The sequence below is a fragment of the Botrytis sinoallii genome, assembly GCF_014898435.1.
Source record: "Botrytis sinoallii strain Bc 23 chromosome Unknown BSIN_039, whole genome shotgun sequence".
Classification (NCBI taxonomy): Eukaryota; Fungi; Ascomycota; class Leotiomycetes; order Helotiales; family Sclerotiniaceae; genus Botrytis; species Botrytis sinoallii.
This window is the reverse complement of record NW_024066066.1, coordinates 134,059-157,711: the sequence shown is the minus strand read 5'-3', so window position 1 is coordinate 157,711 and position 23,653 is coordinate 134,059. Positions and strand designations below refer to the sequence as shown.

At 42.6% G+C, this 23,653-nt stretch overlaps 8 protein-coding genes across 8 annotated transcripts; 7 read left to right on the top strand and 1 right to left on the bottom strand.

Annotated features, from left to right (window-relative positions):
• The first annotated feature begins 221 nt into the window (after positions 1-221).
• On the top strand, positions 222-3,016 carry EAF02_012060 (uncharacterized protein). The gene is made up of 5 exons (XM_038908108.1): positions 222-561; positions 900-1,086; positions 1,176-1,278; positions 1,340-2,418; positions 2,473-3,016. The coding sequence occupies exons 2-5, from the start codon at positions 1,027-1,029 to the stop codon at positions 2,608-2,610; spliced, it is 1,380 nt and encodes a 459-aa protein (XP_038752128.1). The 5' UTR covers positions 222-561; positions 900-1,026; the 3' UTR covers positions 2,611-3,016.
• A 591-nt stretch (positions 3,017-3,607) lies between these two features.
• EAF02_012059 (uncharacterized protein) lies at positions 3,608-5,149 on the top strand (the record flags this gene model as incomplete). The annotated part of the gene is made up of 1 exon (XM_038908107.1): positions 3,608-5,149. One exon carries the CDS (start codon positions 3,608-3,610, stop codon positions 5,147-5,149), a length of 1,542 nt encoding a protein of 513 aa, XP_038752127.1.
• A 387-nt stretch (positions 5,150-5,536) lies between these two features.
• EAF02_012058 (uncharacterized protein) lies at positions 5,537-6,793 on the bottom strand (the record flags this gene model as incomplete). The annotated part of the gene is made up of 4 exons (XM_038908106.1): positions 5,537-6,286; positions 6,335-6,654; positions 6,705-6,711; positions 6,761-6,793. 4 exons carry the CDS (start codon positions 6,791-6,793, stop codon positions 5,537-5,539), a joined length of 1,110 nt encoding a protein of 369 aa, XP_038752126.1.
• A 379-nt stretch (positions 6,794-7,172) lies between these two features.
• EAF02_012057 (uncharacterized protein) lies at positions 7,173-9,554 on the top strand (the record flags this gene model as incomplete). Its single annotated transcript, XM_038908105.1, has 4 exons — positions 7,173-7,217; positions 7,283-9,109; positions 9,163-9,293; positions 9,344-9,554. The coding sequence occupies 4 exons, from the start codon at positions 7,173-7,175 to the stop codon at positions 9,552-9,554; spliced, it is 2,214 nt and encodes a 737-aa protein (XP_038752125.1).
• Positions 9,555-10,931: 1,377 nt separating this feature from the next.
• EAF02_012056 (uncharacterized protein) lies at positions 10,932-12,637 on the top strand (the record flags this gene model as incomplete). The annotated part of the gene is made up of 6 exons (XM_038908104.1): positions 10,932-10,983; positions 11,061-11,189; positions 11,262-11,428; positions 11,913-11,989; positions 12,045-12,144; positions 12,236-12,637. The coding sequence occupies 6 exons, from the start codon at positions 10,932-10,934 to the stop codon at positions 12,635-12,637; spliced, it is 927 nt and encodes a 308-aa protein (XP_038752124.1).
• A 1,081-nt stretch (positions 12,638-13,718) lies between these two features.
• Positions 13,719-15,963, top strand: EAF02_012055 (uncharacterized protein). Its single transcript, XM_038908103.1, has 3 exons — positions 13,719-14,281; positions 14,686-15,512; positions 15,604-15,963. The coding sequence occupies exons 1-3, from the start codon at positions 13,935-13,937 to the stop codon at positions 15,831-15,833; spliced, it is 1,404 nt and encodes a 467-aa protein (XP_038752123.1). The 5' UTR covers positions 13,719-13,934; the 3' UTR covers positions 15,834-15,963.
• Positions 15,964-17,615: 1,652 nt separating this feature from the next.
• EAF02_012054 (uncharacterized protein) lies at positions 17,616-18,878 on the top strand. Its single transcript, XM_038908102.1, has 2 exons — positions 17,616-18,173; positions 18,319-18,878. Exons 1-2 carry the CDS (start codon positions 17,701-17,703, stop codon positions 18,770-18,772), a joined length of 927 nt encoding a protein of 308 aa, XP_038752122.1. The 5' UTR covers positions 17,616-17,700; the 3' UTR covers positions 18,773-18,878.
• A 2,005-nt stretch (positions 18,879-20,883) lies between these two features.
• EAF02_012053 (uncharacterized protein) lies at positions 20,884-22,732 on the top strand (the record flags this gene model as incomplete). The annotated part of the gene is made up of 5 exons (XM_038908101.1): positions 20,884-21,132; positions 21,185-21,529; positions 21,583-21,662; positions 21,711-22,036; positions 22,098-22,732. 5 exons carry the CDS (start codon positions 20,884-20,886, stop codon positions 22,730-22,732), a joined length of 1,635 nt encoding a protein of 544 aa, XP_038752121.1.
• Between the last annotated feature and the right edge of the window lie 921 nt (positions 22,733-23,653).

The following is a 23,653-nucleotide window of genomic DNA, read 5'->3' as shown; positions in this document are numbered from 1 at the left end:
AGTTGACGATATTAAGTTTTTCTCTTCTTGAGGCCGATGCCGTTGCACGGAGCCCGAAGTGAAGATGGGACTCTGATGGAGTCGAAGTGAAGAATCCTGTCATGGAAATTCAGGGGTCTGCATTAGTTGGAAGGGTTCAGTTTTCTTTAGCATATCCGTTGTCAACTTGTCAAACGTAGGTATGCACGTAAAAGTATATACTGTAGCCTTCCTTTTATCAGAAGGTGAGCGAGATAGACGAAGTATAAATTCTACCGACATCCTACCTTATACATTTTACCGACATCCTCCCTCAACGGTGAAAGGAATTGGGATTATCAACCGTTGAAAGAGTTGTTGAAATTCTGAGTATATATATCCGTCTATTGTCCATATCACTTGAGTATCACGAACGAATCTTTGAATCTTCCAATCTTCACATAGTCGAATTCTCTTCTCTATATATCATACTATATATATAACACGCTATATACATCACACTATATATACCATCCTATATATATCTTCCTATATATATCATCCCACCAGTTACCAGCTCGCGTCTGCACATCTCATATATCGGTCAGTCCAAATCTCCACTGTTGTCTTTCTTCATTTCGTTAGTTGGAAACTGTTGAGGGGAAACCTTACCACGAATGGCGTGAAGGGTGGTGAGTAGACATGGGATTGTTTCCTCTCTCGGCCGTCTACCGATTATCGGGCTGTGTTGGCGGTGATCTAGTGGGAGATTGGGATTATTTTGTTGATACAGATAATCAAAAAAATTCAGATTCGATATAAAGATAATAATTCTTTATCAGATTTTCCCCCTATTTCTCTTTGCATTTTTCTCCTTCGATTTCAATTCACTTGTGTTACTAGTAATTTCGAACAATACTAACATCAATCTTTGTCTTCAGTCACGTCGATTTTTCCTGACTGTACATACAAACGATATTTAAGAGCTTGCTCTCTACATCCCTTTTTATCTTATATCTTCAAATAATCTTTGGAAATACACACACACACACACCGCCCCTCGCAATCATGTCTACTCGTCCTCAAAACATCGGCATCAAGGCCATTGAAATTTACTTCCCAAGCCAGGTAATTCACCAGATCTCCTTTTCCTACTCTGCTGCAAAATCCCGTTTGTTTATTCGGAAAACTAATTTGTGTGTCTTTCCCCCCGCCAGTGTGTTGCTCAAGAAGAACTCGAGAAATTCGATGGCGTTAGTGCAGGAAAATACACAATTGGTCTTGGTCAAACCAAGATGAGCTTCTGCGACGATAGAGAAGGTAAGAATTTTGTGTCTGCAAAAGATGTCTGGTTTTTTTACTTATGCGTGGCATCTCGCAGATATCTACTCTTTTGCCTTGACCGTCACCTCTCGCCTTCTCAGCAAGTACAACATTGATACCAAAACCATTGGACGTCTCGAGGTCGGTACAGAGACTCTTCTCGATAAATCAAAATCCGTAAAATCAGTTCTTATGCAATTGTTTGGAGATAACTCGAATATTGAGGGAATTGACACTGTCAATGCATGCTACGGTGGTACCAACGCGGTTTTCAACGCTGTCAACTGGGTGGAATCATCTGCATGGGATGGAAGAGACGCCATTGTCGTTGCTGGAGATATTGCTTTATATGCCAAGGGTTCTGCGCGTCCAACCGGAGGTGCTGGAGCTGTTGCCATGTTGATTGGACCAAATGCTCCAGTTGTTGTCGAGCCAGGTCTTCGTGGATCCTACATGCAACATGCCTACGATTTCTACAAGCCAGATCTTACAAGCGAATACCCAATCGTTGATGGTCACTTCTCTTTGAGATGCTATACCGAAGCAGTTGATGCTTGCTACAAGGCATACAACAAGAGGGAACAAACTCTCAAGCCCCTAGCCAACGGACATACCAATGGTGCCGTCGCTGAGGCATCAACAAAAACTCCTATTGATCGTTTCGATTACATGGCTTTCCACGCACCTACCTGCAAGCTCGTTTCCAAGTCATACGCCCGTATGCTCTACAATGACTACCTTGCCAACCCAACCGCATCAGCTTTTGCTGATGTACCAGCTGAGCTGAGGGATATGGATTACGCCAAGTCTTTGAGCGACAAGGTTGTCGAGAAGACATTCATGGGATTGACAAAGAAGCGTTTCAATGAGCGTGTTCAACCCAGTATCCAAGTCCCAACATTCTGTGGAAACATGTACACTGCCAGTGTCTACGGTGGATTGATTGGTTTGTTGAGCAACGTTGATAGCGCTACCCTCCAAGGAAAGAGAGTTGGTGTTTTCAGTTACGGAAGTGGTTTGGCTGCAAGTTTGTTCTCATTGAAGATCAACGGCTCCACTGAGACCATGGCAAAGGCCTTGAACTTGCAAGAAAGACTCGACGCTCGCAGAACCGTCGCCCCAGAAGTTTACGAAGAGGTAAGAACATTTTCTGAAATTTACCCCTTTGATTCCAATGCTAACACAAAATAGTTCTGCGCTCTCCGCAAGGAAGCCCATCTCCAAAAGTCATACACACCCAAGGGTAGCCCAGACACCATTGCCGAGGGTACCTACTACCTCAAGAGCGTTGATGAAATGTTCCGCAGAGAGTATGAAATTAAGGCATAAATTCTCAAAATCAATTTTAATTTTGCAGCGATTCTTTCTGCTTGCGACTTACTTAGATTACATGGGACGGCTACTTTCTTGCTTCGAATTGCATGTTCACGATTATCCTCTACATGGAGACGCGATATTCGCTTGCATATACTCTTCACGTCTAGATAGACCAAGAGTCTGGTAGATACAGGTTCTGGGGAATGAAGGGGAGGGACGGGGATGCCTGGGATGATTTCAATGAAACAGGAATTTTAATATTTTTGACACAGATGATGGAAAGATTGGAGAGAACAAAAGCAAGATTAAAGCATCGAATGGATGCTGGTTGAATCTTCTTAGGTCTCGACCTAAAAATGGATGTAGACAAACAATGATAGATATGAGAATGATGATTTTGGATCATGGTTCAGAGATTTTCGTCACTTGCTGATTTGTAACAATTTATTGCATCCAACTACTGAACGGGCATTTCGCTTCAATAAAATTCTTCCCCTCTTCTCTCAGCCTCTAAACCTTGGATCTATCCCGAACATTAAACGCAAATGCACAGGCTTGCGAAACAAGAAGTTTCATTGACCAGTTCCATCTAATCCATTGATTTAACCATATACAACTAGTATCAATGTACACGTCCTGAACATTGATGCATCAAACAGCCGAGGTTCATTACAAGCGTATTAGTGTCGCATGGGGAAGGTGAATTGGGATCAATCAAGTGGCGTTCCGCAATATCATGTATTTTACCCTACCCAGGTAATTTGAATTGTATTCCCGGAGTTTGATGCTGGCTTGGAGGTTTGGTATAAAAGTTTGAGCTGAATCCAAGTGGATTCGTAGTAATCTCTTCCAAAGAATCTATCATTCTGGAGACAAATATAAATAAGTCCAACCCAACAGTTAGTCCATCTACGTATATACTGTCCATTTTCTTCACATCCGTTGTTCCTCCTTAGGCCATACATTTCTCAACACCTCCTCGCGTTTGCCGCTCAGATCAGCATCAGTCATGGAGACGAATTCACCTCTCTCCATAGCAAAACTTATGCTCCCAAAGATGCCCATGATAGGCAAAACCCTTGTTTCCCACACTCTGGGCATATCCCCCCATTCCACCCACTGGGATCTCAAAACCGAACTCACAGTCAACATTCTACGCTCCTTCCTGTACGCCGCCCCATCCCCCATTTCCAAAATTCAAGCTGTGACACTACATGATTCTGGCATCAAAGGCCGGATCTGGATCTCTAAAGTCACGCTGGCAATTCCCGCTGAAGATGACGTTCGTCAGAAATTATTCAAAGTCATAGAGGATACGAAAGTCCCACTGAGTTCCGAACAATCACCACAAGAAGGAGGATTCCAAAAGCCAGATTTACTCCCCGTAGAAGGCGAATGGACCGGCCACCGCGGCTATGCCCCTAAAAACGCCCCGAGACTTCGAATCTCAGAAGCTGAACAATATGTGGAGATGATGAAAGAAGTTACTTCTCCCGTGACAATTCTTTATATACACGGGGGAGCACACTGGCTTCTTGATCCCGCCAGCTATCGCGGTCCATGCAAGAAACTCGCCAAACTAACAGGCGGCCGAGTCCTCTCTCTTCGATATAGACTTGCGCCTCAGAACCCCTTTCCGGCTGCTTTGCTAGACTGTCTAGTCGCATATCTGCACCTCCTCTATCCGCCCGAAAACTCATTCCACACCGCTGTCCTCGCCGAAAACATTATTATATCCGGCGACAGCGCAGGCGGAAACCTCTCACTATCGCTTCTCCTCCTGCTTCTCCATCTACACAAAACATCCACCCCCATAATTTGGAACGGTGTATCGCGGCTCCTTCCATTACCAGCAGGTCTGGCGCTTAATTCCCCCTGGACAGATCTCCTCCGCTCCTCACCTTCTATGGAAACAAACAGTAAATACGACTACATACCCCCTCCATCTTTCTTCTCCCCCTCCCATTCCATCCCCTATCCGCGGTGCAAACTCTGGCCTACGCCATCTCCACGATCGAATATCTACTGCGAGGACGCGATGCTCATCCATCCTCTTGTTTCGCCGCTGGCGGCGCCGGCAAGTGCGTGGGAGGGGAGTCCGCCGATCTTGTTCATGGTGGGGACGGAGTTGCTGAGCGATGAGAATAAGATACTAGCGCGGAGGTTGGTGCGGAGGGGAGTCAGAGTGAGGTGGGAGGAGTATGAGTGGATGCCGCATTGCTTTGCGTTGGCGCTGCCGCATTTGAAGGGGACGAGGAGGTGTTTTGAGGGGTGGGCGGGGTTTTGTAAAGAGGTTGGGGGGAGGAGTGTAGATGAGGAGGGGGGAAAGGAGAGGAGGGATGGAGGGATAGAGACGAGGGGGGTGATGATTAGTGGTAATGCTAAGGGGATTAAGGAGACGAGGATTGAGGTGGAAGGGTTGTGGGAGGAGAGTGACGAAGTTGTGTCTGAGAGGATGAAGGCACAGGCGAGGATTTTAGAAGAGGGGGGGAAGGTGAAAGTGGAGAATGGGAGCGTACATGGTGGTGGACCTAATCGGGCACGACTTTGAGTTCATGCGGGTGGAACTTTATAATAGAATAGAAACTAGATGACATTCTGGTATAAAGTACTTAATATCAAACATAAATTGATGATAGATGCATAGGACTATATGAGAATGACCATTGTCCCTCCTGGTCTCAGACTTTTCAGTGTACAGTTATATGAGTTCTTAAACGACTGATAAACCTAGCGCCAAATAAATAAACTTTCCTGCCATTGACAAAAATATAGGCTACCCCTTTGTATAACAGAATCAATACAGATAGTTATGTTTCATTATATTATATTGTTAACATCCTACGCGATATATTCCAAGATCTCCGTCTCCAATCATTAACACCCTAACGCGCCGTTCCATGCAATTTCATTGACTCCAGATATGCTGATGTTGCGTTTATGCCTGAGCTGACCCGCTTGCTTCTGGTGTTCCATTTGTGGTGGTAGTGGTTGGAATAGAGCTAGTGCTCTTGGTGGCAGCTGCCATTTGCCAAGCTGGAATCTTTGCTCCTCCTGCTGGCGCACCAGTACTGAAATTGAATGGAGTGACATTTCGACCTTGAACAGATGCTACGGCTTCAGTACCTGAGCTGGTACCGACTGATGCTGGTCTAGGAGTGGTAGTTTCAGTGGGTGAATCCGCGGCAGGAGTCGAGTTGCTAGGAGTGGTGATCGAAGTGATTGGAGAAGGAATCGATGGTAAAGCTGAACTTTGAACTCTGTTGTATGGAGTTACATTCGAGGTTGGGTTAATTGCCGAGGTTGGATTCATTCTTTGACCCATCAATGTCTTCAAACTCTTCATTTCCACAGCCAACTCTTTCAATCTATTGTCTGTCACTTCCTTCTGTCCTTCCATGGCTCTGGGTATTAGATCCTTGAGCCCCCTAACCTCATCGCCCACGCGTCGAGATTCCTCATCCCTTCTTCGACTCGCAGATTTTAGTTCGTTGATCACAGTCTCTACTTCGGTTAAGGCTATATCTAAACGCTCTGTTCGTTCTTGCTCGGTTGTCTTGAGGGTTTCGGTATCTTTAGCTAACTGGTCAAGAAGAGAGAATGCCTTTTCAAAAGAATCGTCAATCTCCTTCTTATCTTGTTCCAGTTGAGGAGGGGTGGGAGGAGCGATTATTGGATAGATATAACGCTGATTGTGTTAGCAGACTCGATGCCTTCGAATAAGCTGGGCTCTTACCTTGGCCAGAAAATATGCCCCGTATCCTATGCCACCTGTTACCGTGGCCATGATAAACCAATCTCTCCAGTCTCGCTTTGGCACTTCGGGCGGAGGAGGCTGTTGCCATGGGTATTGTTGATAACCGCCATACCCAGGTTGAGGTTGTCTCACGAGTTGTTGTTGTGGTGCATAATTCGAATAGTTTTGTGGTGCTGGCGATTGTTCGCCGCTGGCTCTGCCTAATGCCGCATCGACTTCCTCCTGTGTAAGATTTTTTGATTGTAAAAACGCGATTCGATTCTCTAAGGGTGATGCAGAGACACTTGGGTCCTGAAGAACTATTGAGACGTTAGAAATGCTGAAGCCATCTCAGCTGGAATATGCTCACATGCAACCTAGTGAAGCATCAGTATTAGGTTTTAAACAGGAGTTGGAATAACTTACAGCAGATACCACAAGTTCCTCACGAATCGCCATGTTGAGTATAGATGAAAAGGAGAGAAGGAAAACCAAACTTCTTCTCACCGTCAAACAAATACCAAGCTGGGAAATCTGGGGAACTGAACACTAAAATATGAATGGCCGGAACCGAGGTACCGCGACCTTTGCTCCCTTTCACCTTTGTTCAGATTCCCTTGATAGCACGTGATCGTCTTATCTAATTTTGAAGCTAAACTAAATTGAATTGTTTACTTTCCCCAAGCGTTGGCCCTTCGATACACCAAACATTGAAGTTTTGTTATCGCAAATCTGCATGTTTATGTAAATAAAAATACTTCACATAAACAACCTTTTACGATATTCAATACTATCTTTCATCAAAGGGAAGCTTCATTCTGGAGGATAATTATTGAAAATGTCGCAAGACACTGGTCCTTTCTCCGTGCGCCGACCCAGAGAGGTAAGGATCCTTATACCCCCCTTCAAATGTTTAATTTAGATTGTTCCATTGCTCATTCCGTGTAGACATTAGGAAGTATCAACTACAATTCGAGTTTACCACAACCAGCATCTGCCATGAAACGATCGAATTCAATCGGCGGTTACAATAATGCACCTTTTACCGCCAGTCATGTTCGTAGTGCTGGAGCCAGACAATCTCTTGCACCTTCGCGACCAAATCAACCTTTATTCTCACGATCATCATCGGGCACAAATTTGGCAGATATCGGAACTTCATCTGTAAAAAGGACTTCATTTCAACAAAGTGGTGGCCGAAAAAGTTATGCACCTCCTCAGATGGGTCGCGCATCAGGTGAAGGAGCAGAACGTCGAAGCAGTGTTTATCGAGCCCGAACTTCGACAAGTGGACCGATGGGACATCAAAGTTTCTTTCAAACTGGACCACAACCAGCTGGAGTACCAAAAGATCCACGTCCGCTGAGAGACCGGGCTTATCAAGGAAAGATTGGTCAAGAGCTGCTGGAGTATATGGCGAACAATAATTACGATATCGAAATGAACCACAATGTATCGGCCAATACTTTGAAATCGCCGACTCAAAAGGACTTCGTTTTTATGTTTCAGTGGCTTTACCACAGAATAGATCCAAGTTATCGATTCCAAAAAGCTATCGATCAAGAGGTACCTCCGATTATGGCTCAGCTACGTTATCCATACCAGAAAAGCATAACCAAATCCGCATTATCCGCGGTTGGAGGCGCAAATTCCTGGCCACTCTTCCTTGGATTGTTACATTGGATGATGCAGCTTGCTCAGATGCTGGATGGATACGGTACCGATCGATATGATGAGGCATGCGCAGAAGCTGGTGTCGATGTTAGTGGAGATCGCATCATCTTCAACTTTCTTAGTAGTGCATACCGAGATTGGCTTTCCATGGACGAAGATGCCGGAGACGATGATCAGGACCAAGTTCTTGCTCCTCATATCCAGGCTATGGCACAGGAATTTAACAGAGGAAATTCAAAATACCTCGATGAGATGCGTGTCCTCGAAGGAGAGCACGAAAGATTGCAAAAAGAAATCGAGACCCTTGAGAAGACTGGCTCGGACATTGCCACTTTAGACCGCAACTTCAAAATTATGGAAGATGACAAGGTGAAATTTGAAGAGTTTGACAATCGGATGAATCAAAAGTCCGAGAAATATGAGTCTCGGATACAGTTCTTGCAAGAGGAGCTCGACAAAGTCTTACAAGAACTTAAAGAAGCATCTGATGAGCGATCAAGACTGCAAGAGGAAATAGATAGTCGAGGAATGAGTATGCAAGATATTGATCGTTTGAACTCTGAAATGGAACGACTTCAGAAGGGACACGAAGCTACGCAACAGAGATTGGAGGAAGCGAGAAGAAAGGTTGCCGAAAAGGAGTTGGAAGCGAGTCGCAAATTGGAAGATCTGGAGAGAACAGTGGAAAAGTACAACAGTCTAGGATATCAAATAGGACTTATCCCATCCACTGCAATCAACGCCAAAGGAAAGAATTACGAACTCCAGGTTGTTGTTAATGAAGGACCCAATTTCTCGGCATCACAAATGGCAAGCTCTCATGCTGGAGCGAGAGACGGCGATAGACTTCTTGCCGATCCTACGACGGGTTATCAACCAGCTCATATTTTGAACCTGGATCTTCGAGGTCATGTGAAGAACAGCTTCATTAGCCTTCGAAAAGAGATTTCCGAACGGAGGACTCAAGCCGTTGAAGAAATGGAAAAACACAATGACTTACTCGACAACATTAAAGAAGCCATTGACGACAAGAGGAGTGAGGTAGAGGCCTTATCGCACCGTGTCAGGGCTGCGGAGGATGAGTATGAAAAGACAAAAGAGGTTAAAAACACCAAAAACCATCGAGTATTCAGCAGTTATTAATATACCACTAGGTTACGACAACTCAAAAGTTGGCTTCCGATGCACAAATTGAGAAGATGGAGAAAGAGTTAGCTAAGATGCGAGCTGGTCTCACAGAATCTGTGCAATTAATGGAGCAACGAGAGATGAATACGAACATTGAGTAAGTAAACCTAAGACACCCCGATACCTTCTCACACTAACACGATGTAGGTATGAACAATTAACTCTCCGAGCCAATACTCTTCGTGAGGAATTGCATACAGAGACTGAGAGGATGTTAAACGACATCATCAAGTTCAAGGTTCACATTCAAAAGAATCTTGAAGATTATGAAGGATTTGTTGGGGATGAGGTTGAGCATGAGCTAGGTGGTGATGATGAAATCCGAGATGATACCCAAGATGTTGAGATGAGTGGATGAACGTGTTTATTGTATCTCTATTCTTTGATAATTTTGTTGGAGTCTTACGTCAACGGGGTCTTTTGTATTTCAAATGGGAGCCTACTCTAGTGAATAAGGAATGGGGTTTGATGAGCAAGGAGTCAATTATGTTTTGGATGAAAGAGTATGGTGTTATTGGTTCAGTCGGCTCTCTTTCTTTGGAGTTCTTGTTGGCAGAGGGTATATTGGTACTATTATGAGAAATGTTTTAAATTCAAAGGATTACACTGCCTGAGGAGTTTCGCCTGGGGCGTTGATGGTGTTGATGGTGTTGATAGTAGTTGATATTATGATCAGAGAAACAACTGGGGAGGGGGGGGCTGGGACGGGGTGGGGGATGAAAAGAAATTTATGAATTCGTTGAATGTAATCTTTGCATGCAGCAACAAGGGAAATAGTGAGGGGAATCTGTCGAATGTGATTGGATGGATGTGAGGTAAGAAGCAGGAAGAGAAGTAAGGGAGGGATATATTATGCGGTGAAAGGTATACATAGGGACTAGGGACTGTCTTCTGTTCATGTGACTTTTACAGTTCCTATTTTCTCTAGGTTAAGTACGTATAGGCACGTGACAGACACATCAAGACCAGGTCATGAACCTTAAGGTCAGGAAATGGTCGAAGCGTTGAGAATCTTCTGGTTACCTAGGCAATTTCTCTGCCTTGAATGAACTGGGGTAATCGGGTCGTGATTAGTAAGAGACAGGTGTGTATGTATCTGCACAGTCAATTTGTTTCATGTGAAAACTCGTAATTGAATAGCCGGCCCGGGTTCTTGGGATTTCTTATCAGTTTTCCCTAACACAATCATGTGCCCGCATTATTAGCTTCACCCCTGCCCATGTTCTATTATTACTCACCGTACTCCTGTACACCTACTGGGTAATTACATAGTGCGCTAGTCCTTCCTTCCAAGCCTTCTCTCCAATCTGAATCTAAACTCATTTTTCCTTAAAGCCAAATTAGCCAATTCATTCAAATCTTTGCATTCTCATTCATCATCCATCCATCCACCTTTTCCCAAAAATCCCCACTTTCTTGCGCATATCATACCCAGTACCTGATGGTTAAGGTAGCTGCAGCAAGCATTGATCAATTTACATTTACAATTAATTACACTTCGCGTTGGATCAACTGCATTTAAACATAATCCCCAGGACAAATCGAGATATTCTTCTCGTTTTGCGATCGCGACGACGGCGTTGGTCTCAATCTTATTAAGCTCCCGCTTTCCCGAAGTTAAAAAAAAGTCGAAGCCGAAAGTTTTCGACGATCATATCAACACTCTCCCACTACCCAACTATCACATCCATCGACAATCCACCTCTCAAGTTTTAACAACATCAATTACATCAAAATGACAGAGGTTTCCTCGACCAGGCTTTACTTGGGAAATCTCCCTCGCAGTGGTAAGCTGATTCAACATCTTCAATTGACATGCGACACCCAAACAATGCCTTTACTAACCATTTCTATTTCGAAATAGCCACCAAAGCTGATGTTGAAGCTCATTTCAACACTCATGGCACTGGCGAAATCACCGAGATTAAACTTATGAACGGATTCGGTTTCATTGAGTACAAAGATGCAATGGATGCGCGCGATGTCGTTCCTGGTAAGGAAATCAACAATCATACCCAAATCATCTCGATCCCGAACATAATTAATAACAAATTCTTCCTCGCAGCCTTCCACGGTTCCGACTTTATGGGCGAACGCTTGACTGTACAATTCGCTCGTGGTACTCGTAATAGAGATACCTTTGCCAATAACCCTGAGCGGACTGCTCCTCGTCCCAGACGTACCCCTCATCGAATGCAAATCTCTGGACTTCCAGGTGAGACCAGCTGGCAGGTCTGTTTACCCCGTTCCTTCATCCGGACTCATGGATCTCAATCATTGCTATTTGGACTATATACCACATCATAATCGTTTTGGACGCCTTCCCTCTACACATACCGTCACTGGCCAAGTTACCATTGTAATCCTGGTCAGCGACGCGCTTGTTATGGAATTTGTATTTTTCATGCCATAACAATATGCAAGTGCATTTGCGCAGGCGACTAGGATTTCATGGACACATACAAACGTTAATCGCTATTCGCCCTTTCTATCATGTCACGACTTCCTTTTTGCTATTATTGCTTGCTATTGCCCTTGCATAACCGGATCATGGTCATTGTGGCGCTGGAAAGATGGTCTACCTCTGGAAGATGAATCTGCGCTATCTTTATTAAAGAGAGATTCCTGGCTACTAATTCAAGGGCAACATCCATCCTTTGGTATTCATAAAGCTCAACAGTCCAGGACAACAACTTACGTGGATTTCTGGATATAGGATCTCAAAGACTTCGCTCGTCAATCCAGCCTCGACGTAGTTTATTCGGAAACTGGTCGCGACCGTGATGGTAAAGGGTAAGTGACTTCTGGATAACTTAGATTGGATAACTATTAACTTTTGACTAAACAGAAGCTTTGTCGAATTCGAAACTGCTGCAGATTTAAAGACTGCCGTCGAAAAGCTCGACGGCCGTGAATTTAAAGGTGCTCGAGTCACTTGCACTGCTGATGTGAGATACATTCCGTTTCCTACTTTAGACATCTTAAATTACCATTCGCCGTCGAAGACCTTCTTTTGATGATACTAACGAGATTGAATAGACCCAACCTGATATCCCTCGTGATCGTGCTAGATCTCGATCCCCAATGCCCCGAGGACGACCTTACCCCATTGATGATTATGATCGACGTGGTCCACCCCGAGGTTATAGTCCTCGACGTGATGCCTATCGCGATCGAAGCCCACCTCGTCGCGCTTATTATGATGACGATCGTGGTCGTTATGGTCGTTCTCCCCCACCTAGACCTCGTGGTCCAATCGATGACTACCCACCACCACGTCGTGGAGGTTTTGATGATCCTTATCGTCGTGATTACCCTCCCGCTGACCCATACGTCAATGGACATGGTAGACCACCTTATGATCGTCCTCCTCCAAGAGATTACCCACCAAGAGATGCCGGATATGCTGATGACGGATACCGTCGTGGCCGCTACTGGTAAATCATCCTTTCCAAATCGGTTGCAGAAGTGACCATTTGGATTCTGCTCACATAACATAGATTTTTAATGACAACCGGGTGGGATATGAAATGTTCTTCTATTGATGATTCACAGTGAACAGGCCAAGGGGCGTTTTGAGGTAACGTCTTTAGGTCTTCTCACGTAAGGTTATGATGTGAATACACGGATTTCGCTAGTTGGCTCTATTCAATCTTGTTATTTTTCCTTTGCTCATCTAAAAGCATACCCGGGGATCGTTCTTTTATCATTTGTAACATGAGGACATGCTTTTTCTTTCAAGGGGTGGACATGACTTTGAGTTGTGATTTTCACCCTTATGACATGTATTTTAGAAATCAATGGCTATTTTGTTTGCGAATTTTGTGTGATCCGTGCTTTTGAAATATCTGTGATCATCATACTCGATCTAAGTAAGAGATACTCAAGAGGCTTGCCTGTTACCGGTATGCACTTTGAAAAGATGTATAAAACGTGTAGAGGAAAAGATGTTCCATCCAAACCATAATGGACACTTGCAAGAACAGAGAACTCAGGAAGAGGATTGATTGAATAGATAGAGTAGGGTATCGGGGGAAGGATCAGCTAACCAAGATGCATTTATTGTATGTATTCACTCGGTATCCAGCAGATAGGTAGGTGAGTGGGCAAGTGAGTAATAAGTAGTAAGTGTGAGTAGGTAGGTAGGTAGGAAGGTGGATGGGTATGTATACTCGGAGATAGGTTTTTGCTGGATGGATGGATGGATGGAATGAGAAGAGTTGGATGAGTGCGTTGGATGAAAGTAGAAGAAAATGATTGTTCGGCCCTCGGGAGATGGGAATCTCCATGTCCATGTCCATGATGTCCATGATGTGCCAAGGTCCCGTACCGAACTCCATTTTAAAGTTTGGACGAGACGGAGATAAGACGATAAGACTATTCCACCGTTCGCATTCGCATTTTTTGGTGGTCCTTGCTTGTGTCTTGAGGTGATGTATGTACGTAAGTAGGTAAGTCATTGTAAAGTATAGTACTGGTAGAGTAAAGTACACCTAGTAGGTATAGAATATCCATATATCCATACAAATACAATTTAATACCATACTATACCATATGATACGATACATACCCAGTAGCTAGCAACGCAATTCTTGTCAGCCTATTCATCCATCTACCTGGGTATTGAGAGAAAGATTGATTCAGATCGGGAAGTATCCTTTTCCATATTTCGTATAAAAGCTCATTTACTTCTTCCCTTTGTTCATTTCTTCCCTCTCTCTTTTCTCAATACATACAAATGCGCATCTCTCCTCTCCATTCCCTCCTCAAGCTTCGGCATCGTCCACCACAACTACCACGACCGCGCAAAATATCATCAACATCATCATCATCCTCTTCTTCCTCAACCAATTCCAACCCATCCACACCCAACCCCAAATACACCCTTAAAGCCATGTCAGGCTCTGTCATAGGCGCAACGCTCTTTGCGGCCAGTATGAGTAGTCCGGCAGCGCTGGACAAGATCCCGGAAAATGCGAAGGAGAAGAGACATCATTTGAAGGAGGGAGAGGGGAAGGGGTTTACGAATCCATGGGATTCGTGGAAGGAGATGGGGGTATTAGGGATTGGGATGGCTATGGCTAGGTAGGTTTTTCTCTATTTGTTTGGAAAGGGGGAGTGGGAAATGGGCGAATGAACAAGTAATGGTTCAACTAGATCTATGGGAGATCAATTGAAGTGCGAGGGCTTTTGTGTTGATGGTTTTGATGGTTTTGGTGTACTGCATCCATAAATATCCGTCTTCCATGACGGTGGTCTTAGGTTGATGGACAGAAGGTGTTGAGGGAAGTCTCCTGGTCAGCATTTCCATTAGTTTGTGTGGCACGTTTTAAAATATTCTGCCTCCACGGCAGTGGCCCCCGGAGGGCCAGCGGAGCGTCATACCGAGTACATGGAGAATATAGAGATTCGGTTGGACTATCGAAGAACTATCTATATCCCCAGACTTTTCACCAAACTCTTGCTAATCACATTATTCTATCTCGCAGAGCCAAATTATCCGGAGAATTTGGCACACCAGATACAACTCCTCCAACGGTTCCCGTCATAAAACCTACCTTCCTACCTACTCGTGCTACATCTTCCCTGCGTGCAACTTGGCTTGGACATGCCTGTTACTATGTCGAATATCCCTCCGGTCTACGTGTACTCTTCGATCCTGTCTTTGAAGAGCGTTGCTCACCATTTTCATTTATGGGTCCCAAACGCTATACACCTATCCCTTGCAAATTATCTGAGATTCCAATTGTTGATCTTGTGGTTATAAGTCATAGTCATTATGATCATTTAAGTCATCCTACAGTTATGGAAATACATAAAAGCCATCCGAATGCTCAATTTATTGTAGGACTGGGATTGAAGAAATGGTTTAAGGAATGTGGAATTGAGAATTGCGTGGAGATGGATTGGTGGGAAGATATCGATGTTACTTTATCTCCTATTACAGGAGAGAAACGTATTTCTACTTCCTCTCAAACATCTCCCAATAATTCTCCACCGCCTTCACCCCCTTCTTCGTCTCCCACATCCATATCTCCTATAACCGCCCGCATAAGTTGTCTTCCCTCACAACATACATCCGCACGTACGGCCTTTGATAAGGGACATACACTGTGGTGTTCATTTGCTGTTACTTCCAACTCGAAATCTGTTTGGTTTGGTGGAGATACGGGTTATCGAGCTGTTCCACAAGTTCCCAAAGGAACTGATGATTATGGACCTGAATATCAACACTTGCCTATTTGTCCCGCGTTTAAAGAGATTGGAGAATTAAGAGGTCCCTTTGATTTGGGACTTATTCCTATTGGTGCTTATGGTATGTTTTGGATTTTGTGTTGTTTAACTGCTTCACTTCTTCTTTTTAAGGCTCCCTCCCCTCAGATCACCAAACTAACATCCACCCCTAGAACCTCGTCACATTTTCTCTCCCATGCACGCTAATCCTTTTGATTCGGTCAATATATTCCTCGACACCAAGTGTAAACGTGCTATGGGGATCCATTGGGGAACATGGGTTTTGACACCTGAAGCGGTTATGGAACCACCTCAGTTATTGAAGAAAGCGTTGACTTGGAAGAATATACCCGAGACGGGAGTCTTTGATGTTTGTGATATTGGGGAGAGTAGAGAATTTTAAGGTAGATTTAAGTTAGAGGGTTGAAGTAGAGAGTAGATGATGATGTCATTCGTGATTATTTAAATCGGTAGATAGTCATTTGATACGCGATTTAATAAATACATTTGAATATAAAAATTTCAATGATCGAGTATTCTACATAAATAGCAATTGAATTCATTTTACATCCTTATTTTCAAACTTCAAAGTTTTATACTCGTATATCATGAAACAATCATCAGATAATTACATTACCTACATACCTAGTAATTACACCGGTACCTACCTACAACTAACAGTTGGAAACCTACCCCGCACGTTCGATGATCTCCCGATCTATGAGATTTCCTCCAAAAGCTTGACATCATTCTTTAACGGTGATAGACATTTTATATCATATCATATCATATACTTCGTATCGTAGGTATGGACTATAAATATGATTTTGTCATCGGATTACGATTTGATCCATTTTATCTCAATTTTCAATTATTTTTATCGTTATTTTTATCGTTATTTTTTTTATACAAAATAGATTCTTAATTAGTTCATGATCAATTAAATTGTAGTGCTTTTGTTCCAGTAGAATTAGTCGCCCTCCTCCAAAAACCCGAGATCGAGACCGAGAGGGATTATTCGGTCTCTACCAAGGCCGATTTGAATCATTTGATACAAACCCCAAAAATAGATTTCTGCCTGAGCTAAAACCTTATTTAGAATTTAGTAATGTGTATATAAAAAATAATTCAATTCAATATATAACTTTAAAAAAAATGAATAAAATGAAAAGGAAAGAAGTATAATTATTAATTAGAATTCAAGAAATCGATTGATATATTTCTTTTTAAATTATCTTAAAAATTGAAACTTATATTTAATTTAAAATTATTTTAAGAATTTGGATAATTATTAATTTTCGATATTGAAGCTTTTATTCTTCAAATATTGTTATATTGAATATAAATTTTAAATTTCAAAATAATTCAAAATAAATTATACTAATCAATTTTCTAAACTCTAATTAATAGATATGTTTATTTTCTTTTTATTTTATAAATTCTTTTAAGGTTATATATTGAATTAAATAGTTTTTTTTATTGATAATATCATTCAAGATTTAATTAGTCATCAACCTATTTAAGAATTGATTAGTCATTAATCCTAATATTTGAGATATTTGAATATAATAGATTTTTTGATTAGAATTATATTATATTGAATATAAATTTCAATTTTTGAGATAATCAGAAATAAATATATTAATCGATTTTTTAAATTTTAATTAATAATTATACTTTTTTTCTTTTTAATTTTTTTTTCTTTAAAGTTATATATTGTATTGAATTCTTTTTCTTTTAATAATATAAAAACTAAATAAAGCTATATTAGTTATACAATTCAAGTGAGATAAATTTGAGATAAGGATTTCCTATTAAGTTTATTTTGCTTATCTTGTTTATCCTAAAGTAATTTATATATTATAAGGAAAACTATTTGAAAAAAGATTTTAAATATTAGTATATTTCTTATAAAAAAAATTTGAAATGAATTTCAAAAATAAATAAAGAAAGTTAATTCTAAAGGCTATTCAATAATATAATTTATTTTACAAAAAATCTTCAGTAAGATTGAATTCTACCTTTCTTTATAAAATTTCTATAAACATACTATATAGATTCTAAAATTTCTTTTTCATTAGGCAAAAATCTATTTTTGGAGTTTGTGCCAAATGATTCAAATCGGCCTCGGTAGTCTCGGGGTTTATTTCTAAGCAAAAGATACTTTGTGACCCTCTTCGCTTTATCATCGTCATCATTACAACCTTGTATAAATTGTTCAATCCTTTGTTTCTTTTCTCCTCCCTCCTTCTTCCTTCCTTTCTTTCCTCATGTTCAAAACATCCTTCAATCGACTCTTCCAATCTTCTAGTAAGAATTACATCACTTCTCCTTCTCGTTTCACAACTACATTCCACACCACCACACGAGCCATGACATCCTCCGACTCCCTCAACAGACCAAGCGGTCTCATCGCCACATCCGGCATCGAGCTCCTCACGTGGGGAACCCCCAATGGACATAAAATTAGCATTCTGCTCGAAGAGCTCAAAGCCGCCTATGGAAAGGAATACACGTATCAAGCGATCAACATTATGGAGAATATCCAAAAGGAAGAATGGTTCACGAAGATCTGTCCGAATGGGAGGATTCCGGCGATTGTGGATCATGATCGCAATGGGTTTGCGGTGTTTGAGGGAGCGGCGATTTTGGCGTATTTGACGAGGAATTATGATGTAGAGAGGAGGTTTAGTTTTGAGGACGAGGAGGATCGGAGTAGAGTTGAGCAGTGGGTTGCTTGGCAGTGAGTTTTTTTCTTACTCTTTTTTTTTCATCTCTTCATTTCTCTGCTCATCTTCCTTCTTTCAATTTGTCCTTCCTTCTTGAGAAGGAGGAAGAGATGGCAAAATAATCAAATAAAAAGAGTACATCCAGCTAACAAAATCCAGACACGGCGGTCTAGGCCCCATGCAAGGCCAAGCAAACCACTTCTACCGTCTCGCAAAAGAACGCATCCCCTACCCAACCCAGCGCTACATTGGCGAAAGCGAGCGTCTCTACGGCGTCCTCGACGCCCACCTCGCCGATCGCGAGTACATCGTCGGTCCCGGGAAGGGAAGGTATAGTATTGCCGACATTGCGAATTTCAGCTGGGTCAACGTGGCTTATTTCGCGGGGGTGGATCTGGCGAAATTTGGGAATCTGGAGAGCTGGTGGAAGAGGATTAGTGAGAGGGAGGCGGTGAAGAAGGGGATTTGTGTGCCGAGTGAGAGTCGATTGGTTAATGAGGCCTTTCAGAAGAGGTTGGAGGAAGATGCGGAGTTTAGGGAGGGAGAGGAGAAATTGAAGAAATTGGGAGAGGAGGCCAAGGAGAAGTATGGATATAAGTATGCTTCGCCTTGATTTCGCTTCGTCTTGGTAGGGGTGAATAGATAGATTGATCTATTGGAATAATAAAATGTATCATAGATTCGATTCGATTTGATTTGACTCCTGAACATCTATCGCAGAAAATCAAGCAGCAAATAAACGTGATCATCAAGTCTCGAGTCGAGACTAGACTAGATCCATCTAACCAAACTACTCTGAAATCTAATTCAATAACGCAATCATGGTCATTAGTAGAATCAACTTGGATAATGGGGGCAAGCCCCCAAACCCCCATTTGCTCGCTGCGCTCGAGATTGGGGTTGTACGGGTAGGAGGTGTAAACGAAGAAGATGGTATACATGGCATAACAGTACAGAGCAAGTGGATAAATAGATAAATAGCAGCACTCGAGTGTTATAGTACTTCCCTAGAGAACAATGTATCTATATGAATATCTATAGAATAGAAATATAAAAACGTGATATTTATTTGAGTCTTTACTCACTGTTATAACTTATACAGAACTATGAATGATAAATAGAAAAGAATCTTTCCTGATGTGTTATTCGGGAATAGAGAATTGGGTATTGGTAGAGTATTAGAGTGTTTTTGTATTGAGAGGAGGGGAGGGGAGTGGAGATTCTTCGATGAATCGATTTTAACTCAAGGAGAAAGGAGAAAATACATAATTGAATAATCGAGCGCAGCGAGGATATGGGGGTTTGGGGGCTTGCCCCCATGGATATGAAGGGTTGATGGGCAGAGAAGTTGTGATGCTGGATGAGGGTTGGTTTATAATTAGGGGTACCGGTATATTGTGTTTGAACTCTTGTGATATGGGACATACTTTGGGGTTTGTCTGGATCTTTATGACGGGGAATTAATTATCATACTACTAGCTATACGAAAAGCTTTCTTCGTTGAGAAGTAGGATGTTAGTTGTGTATTCTTGTGGCTATCTATCTCATTCTATTTTCCCCCTAATTTATATTCATCTTTATATATATATATATATATATATATATAACTCTCAACCTTATAGTAAATCCACCCGAGGCACCGCACCGCACCGCACGCCCTCAATTCGCGTGCTCGAGTGTTTTCGGCTAAAACACGATTCAGTCCTTCTAGTGCTGGGTACCCCGCAATATCAAACCCACCTGGACCACCCCACACTACTCGTGCAACAAGGTTGTAATTCCGAAGAGTACTGCAGAGAAAAAGCTTATGTACACATGGCAATTGAGTGGTCATTCTTCCTTTCAAATTCTCTAGACTTACTGCGACTTGCTGGGGTTTGTGTGGCTGGATTGCGAGGTCCTTCGCATTAGCTCCCGCAAGCATAAATCGTTTGTGCGGCATGATTCAATATTGGTTTATCCCGCTCCCTGCATGGATGGATATGATCACCCGCCATCGTGTTGTGCTCAGTCTCGCTCAGTCTTCATGATTGCCGAGTTCGGCAATTTTAGTTCCATGTGTCTAAAATGATGTGCATGGAATGGGGATGACTTGGATTTGTTGGTGTTTTTTTTCTTTTCTTACGTGGAATGCGCAAATCGAATGGATTGTGTAGATGTATGAGTATAGTTACATGTACAGTGCAAGGATTATAGCAAGTGCTACTTTGGATATTCAGTATGATGAGAAGTGTTTTGTGCGTGTGTAGAAATTTTGGTATAGCTAGTGGCTTATATATTTGATGGGGTAGCGCTTGAAATACTTTCTAGTATAGACTTTCCCAATCGACATTTTGGAAAAATTCTCATCGGTTGTATGAGTGTGGCGGTGTGAAGATATTGAACATTCAAGGGCTTGTTGTCATGGTTCTCATCGGATTGTCGATACAAGTCTCATATTGTCGCTATTCACATATTGTATATCACCCATACATACATGTCCACGTGTTCAGACTCATCTGACAGGCGATCTCCCCTCAAACTACTCTTCTCCTTCTCGCGCCTCAAGTCTTTCTATTCGGAGAATTTCCTAAATACACCATATTTCGCTCGTCTTAAATCATCTTCTCTATCCTCCTCCAATCTCACACACATTGGCGCAGTTCCACAACCTTTCATCTCGCTCTGGTTGGGTTCCCCTTGAACGAACATACTGAGCATTCTATGCTTCCGTACCCATTCAAAATGTTATTCGGGCCGGCAATCACGGTCTGCTACCTTATTACAACCGCTATCTCATCACCAATCCAAGTCAGAGCAAAGAATCAAACTTCTCTTGTGGATCTAGGATATGCTCAATATCAGGGTACCTTATTAAGTTCAGGAATCACTCAATACCTAGGAATGCGATATGCATCTCCTCCTCTTGGTGATTTAAGATTCCGTGCTCCTCAACCACCTCAAAGCTTGAGTGGTGTTCAAAACGCTCAAACGGTATATACTGGATCACATGCGAGATTCGATATTCACTAACGTTCTCTCATAGTTTGGACCGATTTGTCTCGCTACTAATAATGGTCCCACCTCTTTACAATCGGAGGATTGTCTTTTCGTTAATGTGTGGGCACCGAGTACTGCTACGCCAGCCTCCAAACTTCCAGTATGGGTCTTTATACAAGGAGGTGGATATATCTCCAATTCCAATGCCAATTTTAATGGCTCGACAGTAGTCAGTACATCGAATAACGAGATTGTCTTTGTCAATTTTAACTATAGGGTTGGACCATTTGGATTTTTGACAAGCGAGAAAGTGCGAGGGAATGGTGATTTAAATGCTGGACTTCTCGATCAACGTTTTCTGTTACATTGGATTCGAGATCATATTGCTCAGGTGTGTGTAAATATCTTGTTTACTTATAATTATAAATGTTAATGAAAGTCTAGTTTGGTGGTAACCCAGATCATGTGGTAATCCATGGAGATTCTGCTGGTGGTGGTTCTGTCGCGCTTCATCTTACTGCATAGTGAGTCCAAACATCTGCGGAAATGCTCTTTTACTAACTCCATAAAAGCGGAGGAAGAAATGATAATCTCTTCATCGGCGCAATTGGCGAATCCCCTTTCTTCCCAACACAACCCCTCGTACCAGAGTTAGAATGGCAATTCGATCGTTATGCGAATTCGGCAGGTTGCGGATCAGCAGGTGATGTACTCGCGTGCTTGAGAACTCAAAGTACAGCGGTTCTTCAAGCTGCTAATGTTGCATCTCCTTATCCCGGACAGAGTGGAAGTCCACTTTTTTATTGGACGCCAACTATTGATGGGGATTTTATAAGGGATTATCCTTATGTGCTTTTTGAAAAGGGATTGTTTGTTGATTTGCCGATTATGTTTGGAGGTTTGTTGTTATATCTTCCTTGATTTTCACAGAGATATATACTGATCATTTGAACATATAGACGTAACAAATGAGGGTTCAGTCTTTGCCCCCAACGCCGCCTCTCCAAACGACATATCTACCTTTTTCAAAAACAACTACCCCGGTCTCACCTCCGCAGATCTCGATTCCATCAACACACACTACCCCCTCACCACGCCCCTCCCAAAACACAACGCATATTTCCCCTCGGCCTCGGCCGCCTACGGCGAAACAACCTTCATCTGTCCCGCGCTCTTCATCTCCACCCACCTCGCCACCTTCAACACCGCCAAGCAAGTTTGGTTCTATCGTTTCAACGTCCAAGACACGGATAACATCTCTGCCGGCCTCGGCGTCCCGCACGTCTTTGAACTCCCTGCCATTTTCGGACCTGGGAACACGCAGACCGGTGACGGAGGTAGCTATCTGAGTTACAATCGACAGATTGTGGGGGTCACGATGAAGTATTGGATTGGGTTTGTGAGGGAGCTGGATCCGAATCGGGGGAAGGATGCGGGGGCGCCGCATTGGGAAAATTTGGGAGAGGTGAGTGCGGTGGGGAGGTTGAGGAGGTTGAAGATTGAGACGAATGGGACGGGGATGGAGGAGATTGAGGGGGGGTTGGTGGAGAGGTGTAATTTTTGGAGGGGGTTGGCGGGGAGGATGGAACAGTAGTTTTCTATGGGTTATGGTATGGGGGGTTTGGGTTGGGATCTCGGTGATTTGGGATGGTGATTCGATTAGAAAGAAGATTTCACGGGGATTCTGTAATGGGACTAGGTACTCGGATGCTTTCCATTACTCATATCGTTCAGAGATGTGTGTCAATGATGCTTCACGGGAATAGGATTCGGGAACTCGGTGGGTTTACAGGTGCATTGCATTGGATTGGAGTCATTCTATGAATTAGGGATATCTCGCATTACATTGCTGGCATGCATGATATTTGTACTTGCATATTGATAATCAATGGTTTTCGACTTCAAGCGCCTATGATGAGTTCGATACGATGCTACGCGAAAAGAAGTGATGAGAAGAGAGGTGAGACGGATAACTTTGTATAGACACCCATTCTGATGATGTGCCGAGCACTTAAAACGGATATGAGTTCGCACTTCTTATAAGATACATGAAGAGCTCATTTTCACCCACCCAACAAAGTAGCTTTCCAATCCTCCTCCTCCTTTCTCGCTTCACGTTGCAGCACGCGGATTCACACACAATACCAGAAATGGAGATGTATGTGGCAGGTAATATACCTGCACAGGATGAGGTCTAGTAAACGAACGAAGAGATCTAGAACATAGATGGGTCAGTCATCGTTGGTTCTTGATGGTTTTGGGTGTTTTGTATGGGGATGGAGTGATGAGATAGATCTGTGTGTTGGAATGATGTAAGTGGCATGGTATTTGAAGTTATGTTAGAGGAATGATGAGATTTGACCGTGATATCTATCATAAAGAGGGGTTAGTTGAACAGCAATTATATAATTGTTCATAGGATAATGATGTTTTTTTAAATCGATCTTAAGTGGAACTCTTGATATCAGTCTAATGAAGCTAAGAAAATAGTGTAGTTGTGGGAACTTTATGATCG